Source organism: Euphorbia lathyris, chromosome 5 (genome assembly GCF_963576675.1).
Source record: "Euphorbia lathyris chromosome 5, ddEupLath1.1, whole genome shotgun sequence".
NCBI classification, from domain to species: Eukaryota; Viridiplantae; Streptophyta; class Magnoliopsida; order Malpighiales; family Euphorbiaceae; genus Euphorbia; species Euphorbia lathyris.
This window is the reverse complement of record NC_088914.1, coordinates 58,900,261-58,909,625: the sequence shown is the minus strand read 5'-3', so window position 1 is coordinate 58,909,625 and position 9,365 is coordinate 58,900,261. Positions and strand designations below refer to the sequence as shown.

General features: G+C 35.1%; 1 protein-coding gene across 1 annotated transcript; it reads left to right on the top strand.

Moving 5' to 3' along the window:
- The first annotated feature begins 3,741 nt into the window (after positions 1 to 3,741).
- Positions 3,742 to 6,111, top strand: LOC136230634 (inactive TPR repeat-containing thioredoxin TTL3). The gene is made up of 5 exons (XM_066019762.1): positions 3,742 to 4,737; positions 4,815 to 5,010; positions 5,088 to 5,260; positions 5,339 to 5,672; positions 5,760 to 6,111. The coding sequence occupies exons 1-5, from the start codon at positions 3,857 to 3,859 to the stop codon at positions 5,877 to 5,879; spliced, it is 1,704 nt and encodes a 567-aa protein (XP_065875834.1). The 5' UTR covers positions 3,742 to 3,856; the 3' UTR covers positions 5,880 to 6,111.
- Positions 6,112 to 9,365: the final 3,254 nt, after the last annotated feature.

The following is a 9,365-nucleotide window of genomic DNA, read 5'->3' as shown; positions in this document are numbered from 1 at the left end:
TATTTGTGTTAATCACATTAACTTATCAAATTAACTTTCATCCAATTTTACTTCTAATAATTTCGTATCCTTTTATATTAATTTTTAGATTAATATAACTATACAAAACTTTAATTATGCACGTCCCAATTATTTTGATTTTAATTCATTTAACATTTTGATTTACAAATTGGTAAAACAAACTTTTAAACAAAATTTCAATCGATAATCAAAACAGAAAACTATCAATTTCTGAAACATATATATTTAAATATATAAAAACTGATTTTAAACAATTTAAAATACAAGTGGGTCTCGGGCCGGGCCTGAGAGTGGGCTGCTGCCGATTGGCAGCAGCCCTAGGGTGGCTGAATCGCCGCTGCCTTCCGGCAGCGGCGGCCAGGCGTCGCACGCGGCTGCTGCCGCGAGGCAGCAGCCGCGCGACAGCGGCCAGTCGCGCCGCGAGGCGCTACTCGGGCTGCTGTCGTATTTTTTTTATATATATAATAACAATTTTAAATATATATATATATATATATATATTAGTTCTAAAACGGTTTTAAAACGATTTTCAGAAAATAGAAAAACCTACTATAGATTTCCGTTTTATCTTTAGAATTAATAAAACTGATTTTATCAATCTAACTATAAATCTAATAGATTTTGTTATGATGATTATCAACCAAAATAATTAGGAATATACGCATAATCTATTTTAATTAACAATTAATTAAAACTTATTTATCTTTAGAATTAATTAATCAAAACAATTTGTTAATTAATCCTAACAATAAATATTTATTCAATCCTATTGAAAAACTTCTAAATTTTCATATATGAAATAATGGATTTAACGATGGCTCTGATACCACTGTTGGAAATTAGGCTAAGGTATAGCAGCGGAAATATAAAAATTTTAACCTATTTCCATTAACCCTAGGATCCGTTAATCGTTATTTCATATAAAGAGGGATAAGAAGAATTACCTTTTGATGATCAATCTACCGTTGTTAATGAAGTGCCCACAACTCTTCTCCGAGTTCCCAAACACGAAATAAAACACGGAAAGATTAATTTAGAATCAACCGTTGAATAGCAACCAAAGTAGGTTGTCTCTAATTAATCAACACAAGATCAAGGATAAAAGAAATAGATGAAATCAATTGATCGGAAGGAAGCCGTAGAGAAATCTCGTCCTCGAACTAGGGGTGTCGAATTTTCTCTCTCTTGCACTAGGGTGGATTTCGAAAATCTCAATAGGGGATTGGCTAGTGGATTGCGAAAATCCTAAGGGAGGGGGTATTTATAATCTCTTGTATCTAATCCCTAGTTAGATAGAATTAGGTTACTGAATATGAATTTAATTCGGAATAGAATTCCTAATTATTATCTCATTATATATCTAATATATCAAGGATAATAATAATAACCTTATTGGATAATAATAATAGGAGTATTATAATCTAATTAAAACTCCTAACTTATTTATCTCTTAATTAATTTAATTCATAATCCTAATCCAATTAGAATTAACAAAATCAAATTAATTATTCATGTATGTTACTACAAAAAGTGGAGACTTGCCTTGACTTCACAAACCTAAACAAAGCATGCTCGAAGGACTCTTATCTGCTCCCCTGCATCGACATACTCATAGATTCTATAGCATGATATCCTATTTACTCAGTACCTGATACCACAGCTGGATACACTACGCCATTTTCCCTTTCACATGACGCAAGATATATGACAGACATTTGTTTTTGTGTCGTTTGATAGTTTGGTTGGGGTTTCATGGAAGATCGCGAAGGTGCAGATTATAGAAAAATTGGCCTTCTTTTAGGAATCCCACATTGGAAGCTAAGAGGGAAGAAGAAGGATGAGATGTATATATGTCGTTATCCCACATTGGAATGAGGGTCTAATGTATTATACAAATTAGATAATGAGGGTCTTATTTGAGCTTCACGCTTAAAGCATCCCACAACAAGCCTCTTCTAATTCTAAGGCTTATTTGTTTTCTCTTTCTTTCTCTATTGCAATATTTGCTCATTTGAAATATTATTCAGATAGTGTCCGGGATGTAGGCAATATTGGCAGAACCTCGTTAAATTCTGGTGTTTTCTTTATTCGTTTTACGCTTTAGTTTTCAATTTGCTAGTCGTTTTCCGCAATATTATGATGGAGATGTGGGTCTCAGAGAGTTCATGGGTGAAAGTAAGAGAGGAGAACCCAAGATTATCACTTGGAGGAAGCAATGTTATATTAATATCTGACACATCCCTGCAAATGCCCACTAGGCTTGAAGTGTGCACAACAAAGACCCATATTACCATGTCTTGTAATTAAAAGCAAAAAATGAGGTTGCTAGGAATCAAATCCTTGATCTCTTGGTCAAAGAGGCTTTGCTACCATGTCATGGAATCAATTGAACTAAAAGTTTAAGGTCATAGTTAACGGGTCAATTCTTATTAATATCTGACAAAAGTCATGATTAATTTTCAGCTCCACGTTCACCGCACTAAATGATGAATTGAGTAATTTCTTCGACGTGTAAGATCCCAAATGACCCTTGTCATTTTAGTGAATTCCTACAAAACAGAATAGGTTTTGACGATTCGACGTAAGCACGTTGATCCTTAAGTTAGTATTACTCTTCGAATAGTGAAAAAGTAATAGAAAGAGTTTTGAGCATACCTGAAAGATCCTTTAAAACTCTTCATTTATAGGTTGATGTTGCCCTATTAGCATTTTAAGGTCTCATCGCCCTATTGTAGGACCGCATTGTTTCAATAAGAACCCTCTATATGTATTACATTTTTCTCATTACGTTCATACTAGCAGTCTTTATATGTCATGTGAGCTCTTGCCCTTCACCCATTAATATCGACCCTTGTCCAAATCACAGGCTATCGGCCATTGGTGGATTTGGAATGGTCCCGTATTAATTCTTAGTTGTATGTTTGGAGTGTGAATCCAAGACTCCTTGAGAATCGCTCATGAACCCATGTCCGAACTTCCCACAGGACTTCTAAGAACATCTGATCAAGACCATCATCTTAGATTAATCTGAACAGTAATCTCTACATGTTATCACTTACTAAATTTGTTAATTTATTAATGCGAGAATACAACATATTAAGATAGTTATTATCACGAGGTTTAAAGTATTGAAAATTCTCAAGTAGAGATGAATTTGTATAATACAATCATTCGATCGACATCTAAACCATTCAAACAGAAATGGCCTGAAATATGAATCTTTGACATGCTAATCTTTTGTTATTGATAGTTTTTAATATATACCTTCAGACGTATGATTAATTCACATATGATAAGCAGAATTTAAACCAAAGTGAACCAATCCCAACTGTAGAATTTGGTTTATACAGTTGTCATATATAAATATATGAACGTGCCTTCCTCTCTCTCTCTCTCTCTCTCATGTTGATTTGTAGGCTGTAAGCATCAGATAGAGGGAAACTCCTTTTTACATTTGCTAAATATTTAAAGATCCAAATTTCATATAAGACCGAGTCTTTTGCTTCCTTTTTCCACCACAAACAACTAAGAAAATCAAAATTAAAAAAATAAACATAACAAAACAAAAACAATTCCAACAAGCAACCCTCAACTTAATTAAAAAAAAAAAAATATAACATCCTGATTAAAAAAGAAAATAATTTTTAGTTTTATTGTTTTTAATTTTCCTTGTTTTTCTTCAATATGGTATATTGCATTATTTTTTGAACAAAATAAAGACACAGGAGAAGGAGAAAGAGTTAATTTGTCGGCAGCCAGTCCAGGAGGAGGAGGAGGCATTGTGAAATGTTAATCATCTCCTTGGGCTAGGCTACTTTCATCAATATAAGAAATTATGTCAGAAGCATCAGATGTTTCTCCTGATAAGAAAACAGCAGGTTGCGGAATATTAAATGCTGTTTTTGGGAGGAAAGGTTTCTGGCCAAGAAGAAGTACATCTGTCGGCTCTCTCCCCTCCATAGGCGGCGGAGGAAACAACTTTAACAAACCTCCTACCACACCAAAGCGGAGAAGAAGCGGTTCCGATGAAGGTGTATTTCTAGAAATAGGTTCAAGCATATCAGATGGCCCTGTAAGACCAATAAGAAATCAACTGAAAACGCCTCATGCCCATGCCCATGCCCAACCGCAACAACGTCAACAACAACCCAATTCAAGAAAACCTCAAGAAGAAGCAGCAGCTAAAAATCAACATGCCGGAATTAGAAAAGTTCCCAAGGAGGCAATTGGAATCTCCGGGGAGCTTGAAAGCATGTTCGTGGATCATCTCAAGTATAAAGGAAAGAATGAATTGGTTAGAGCATCATCAGGAAATGTAATGTTATATGGAAATCTGGGAAACCTGAGACAACCAGGAGGGGTTACGGAGAACGGAAAATACCCAAATAGTATGATGGGAAATGTGGTGAAGAAACAGGAGGAAAGTGGAGAAGAAGGAGTGTCATTGTGTAGAGCATTGTCGACTAGAATGGATCCAGAGCAATTGAAAATGATGGGGAATGAAGATTATAAGAATGGGAATTTTGTAGAAGCATTGGCATTGTATGATGCAGCTATAGCGATAGATCCAAATAAAAGTTCATATAGGAGCAATAAAAGTGCAGCTTTAACGGCTCTTGGGAGGATTCTTGAGGCTGTTTTTGAGTGCAGGGAAGCCATTCGAATTGACCCTCATTATCATAGAGCTCATCATCGTTTAGCAAACTTATATTTAAGGTATACATAATCTCATTCAATGTTTTTCTTACTCCTTATTTTTTTATATGTTTAATATGTTTGTATTGAACATGTAGATTAGGGGATGCAGAAAAAGCAATGTACCACTACAAACATGCAGGGCAAGAAGCAGATCATGTTGACATTGCAAAAGTTAAAAATGTTCAGCTTCATCTAAACAGATGCACTGATGCACGAAACCATGGAGATTGGCATGCCCTTATTAAGGAGACTAAGGCAACCATGTCTTCTGGTGCTGATTCTGCTCCACAAGTAATAATCATAATCTATCCCAACTAGTATATCATTTCTTCATTTTGTTTGAATTATGAATTGATAATGGTGTCCAGATATATGCATTGCAAGCTGAGGCATATTTAAAGCTTTATAAGCATCAAGAAGCTGAGGAAGCATTGAAAAATGGACCCAATTTCAACACTGATGATTGTATTAAATATTTTGGGCCCATTGGTTTTGGCAATTCCTTGGCAATACGAGCACGAGTTGACATGGCTATGGGCAGGTTATTTTATTCATTCATTTTCAGAAATTGATATATATTTTCATATTACATATAATAATAGAAAGAAATGGTTGACAGATTTGAGGAGGCAGTGGCGAAGGCAGAACGAGCATCCCGGCTGGATCCAAACAACAGGGAAGCAAACAATGTAATGAGAAAAGCAAAAGCAGTAGCTGCAGCTAGATCGAATGGGAATCATCTATTTAAGGCAGGAAAACACTATGAAGCTTGTAATGCATATGGTGAAGGATTAGAGCATGATCATTGCAATTCTGTATTGTTGTGCAATCGAGCTGCCTGCCGGTCTAAACTTGGCCAATTTGAAAAAGCTATCGAGGATTGCAATGCTGCCCTCAATGTTCGCCCCACTTACTCCAAAGCTAGGTTACGTAGAGCTCATTGCTATGCCAAGGTACGTACCTATTATATATTCATTTCTTCTATTCTATACTTACATTCCCAATATTAGTTGATTTGATATTTTATTTTGGTGGAACAGTTAGAAAAATGGGAAGCATCAATGCAAGAGTACGAGGTATTACAAAGAGAATTACCAGAAGATGAAGAGGTGAGGAAGGGATTGTTAGAGGCAAAGGCACAACTTAACAAACGTATATAGAGATATTTGGAATCAGACTTAATATTCAAGACACATGTATAACCCAAGTTGGGATCGATGTGTGAAGGAGAAAATAAGGATTCAAGTAGATGAACAAATTTGTTTTAGAGACCAAATATTGGGTACTATATTTAGATTATCATGTAAATTAAACATACTTGACCCTCTTTTTTTCCATAGTTCCATATATGCGTGAAAGTTTTTTGGACAACTTTATTTGATGATACTTTAATGAATACGAGAAAAATTGTAGCCTCATTTTCATTTTATTTGTGTAAATTACATTAGGTTCTTAATTTTATCATGCTTAGCTTAGAAATGGTATTGGAAATTCACCTAAACACTAGAAAATCAATTTTTTATTAATAAAATGTCAAGCATACGGATTAATTAAAAAGTATCAGAAATTAAAACTAATAAAAAATAGTATCTTGGAGAATAGGATCTTGAAGAAAAAATAGAATCCTGTGATAATTCTTCTTGGCGATTAACCTTGCGATCGTCGTTCGGTTTCCTAATGGAGACCCTTCAGCCGCCCGTCTTTGGCCGACCGCCGACTGACTCCCCGAATCCGTTTTCTTCTGATCCACAGGGGCTTTCGTGGTCGAGATTGAATCCTAGTGTGGAGCCACCACGTAGGAACTGGAGAGACCTATTGCTGAATAAAGAAGTGCTACGGGATTCCAAATTGCAGGTAATGATATGACTTTTGTGAATCAAACCAAATCTTGGTTAAGTTCAAGTTTTAAAATGAATGATATGAGAGAAGCTGCATATATCATTGGGTCAAGATCACAAGGGATCGCTAAAAGAAACTATTCACCTTGTCTTAAGAGACTTACATCAATAAAGTTCTTGAACAATTCAATATGCAAGATTATAAACCCATAGATAGCCAAATGAGCAAAGATCATGTTCTGAGCTCAAAGATATGCCCCAAAACACAATAAGAAATCCAAAAAATGGAAAACGTTCCTTACGCGAATGCGGTTGGTAGCCTTATATATGCAATGTTATGCACTAGGCCTGATATCTACCATGATGTTGGGATGGTAAGCAGATGTCAATCAACCCAGGTCAAGCTCATTGGTCTGCTGTAACAGAATACTAAGGTTTCTCAAAGAAACAACAAATTATTCTATGTGTTACCAAGGAAAGAATCTTCTACTCAAAGGACACACAGATGCAGACTGGGTAGGAGACTTGGATGAAAGAAAATCCACTTCCAACTATGTCTTTTTACTTGGAAATTGGGAAATTTCCCAGAGTAGCAAGAAACAAACATGTGTAGCGTTATCCACCATGGAATATGAGTACATGTGTTACTTATCCGCAGCCTAGTAAGCCGTTTGGTTGAATAGATTCATGGATCATCTAAACGTTGTTACAGCAAGCTCTCGAGTAATAATCAGCAGTGATAATCTGTATAAAATATGTTTCGACTCATGACATGGTTGCTGACCCTTTAACGAAACCTATCAAGAGATGTTTTTGTGAAACATATTAGGTCCCAGGGATTACTTAGGATCTAAACATATTTCTATTACATGTAACTTTTGTGACATGTGTTTGAAATTCAATAAAGTGTCTTTTTGAATCACTTATAATTCACGTATATGTAAATATTGTATGCTAATGTTTGCAATTGAGCATGTCAGACAGAGTAGCAACTCACTCACACGAGCGTTTACCTTCATTTTGTTAATTGTGGTGACAAAGATAAGGATGGTGCAAATTTTTAAGTAAACGAGAACTTGCTCAATAATTGACGTCGTCTTGCAGTAACAATGGACCTAGGTTCATTAGTATGCAGGATAGAAATATACATATGACTGGATAATATATGTGTATAAAAGATTATTTATAATCTCAGATTTCAATCAGAGTTGCTTGAATGAAATCTTCTGTCTTTGATAGCCGAAGGTAGTCCTATAATGAGATAGACTAAGGTTAGATGATATGACACATCGAAACTGAAACCTTCGTATGGTGTTGTTTTGAGCATAGACATGCGGTTTCTTCAGATGGAAGGATTACCATGTGTGCTTTATGACCAAGAGATGGAAAATGGACAATCTCACTTTTCCCTAGCGTAAGAATCTCTACGTGAAAACCAAGTTTTTTCTCGAAACATTATCCTTGATACTCTTAACTAGTTTAAAAAGTGTGATTCATTTTGGCTACTTTGGAAGGATGCCCTTAATAGCTAGGTATTAATTCAACTTGGACAGAGGCTAACTGGGCAAGAAAAATGAATTATTATGAAAATAACGTAGTAATAGGGAAAGACATTATCAAGTTCACATCTAGTAGTCCTATATTTCGTAAATCTGGATAGTTGTGCATATGTGCACGCTTGTGAATATAGATGAACTATTGAGATGATGACAATTACAGTGGGTGTGATAAAAGTCTAGGATAAAGCATACCATTTCATAATTACACACGTAATTCGAGAGGATGTATATCTCCAACAAGTATATAGCGTTTGAGTTCTCGATTGTATGTCGGTCGTATGAACTATTTGCGAGTATGAACAAGACAAAGTGATGAAATATGTTTTCGTTACGTGCGAGTGAGAGATGTATGGATAAATGGAGTAAACAGGCCTTGGCCCATTTACTGATCCATTTATGGCTCCACCCTAATCCAAATAGGATTAGGGTTAGGTTCAACCTAACTATAAATAGATAGTTAGGGAGGCTAAAACCCTAAGACAAGAAATATCACTACAAGAAAATTGCTTTTTGGCAACAAGATTTTGCAACGACAAGCAAATTTCGTTGCAAAAAAGTTACTTTCGCAACAATTCAGCTTATGTCGTTGCCAGATATCGTTACTATAAATCTCGGCCAAAAATATTGACCAAACGAAATCTAAGGAGAAAAGGCCTTGACTTTGGCAACAAGGTCTACGTTGCTATAAATATAAGATTTATAGCAACAATAACCAGTCGTTGCCAGAAATATCATCTTTTACAGCAACGAAGCTTTGTAGTGGCTATAAATACTGGCATATTTATATCAACATATTCATGTCGTTGCGGTAAATTAAACATTTTGGCTACGTAAGTCGTTGTTACTAAACACATATGTTAAGCTAATGAAAGAGTAAACTAAACTAACACGTATAGCTACAAAAGCTTGTCGTTGCTTAAAATGAACTTTCAAAATGAACCTCTATGTCGCTGCTGAATATATCTAAAATTCCCTCCAAAAATTTTGTGTGGCGCGGATTCTTGAAAATTTTGGTCAATTTTAGCTACAACATTGTTGTTACTATAAATGTTATGATATTTAGTAGCAAAGATTTGGCGTTGCGTTTAATTAAATTATTTCGCTACAATTCGATTGTTGCACAAGAGTTTTTTTTTCTAATTAAAAAAATAAAAAAAATTTCCTAAAAAAATAAAATAAAATAAAAATTAATAGAAAATATAAAAGCCAAGTCACCCTAATTTCCCTCATTCTATTGCGCACCATTCCC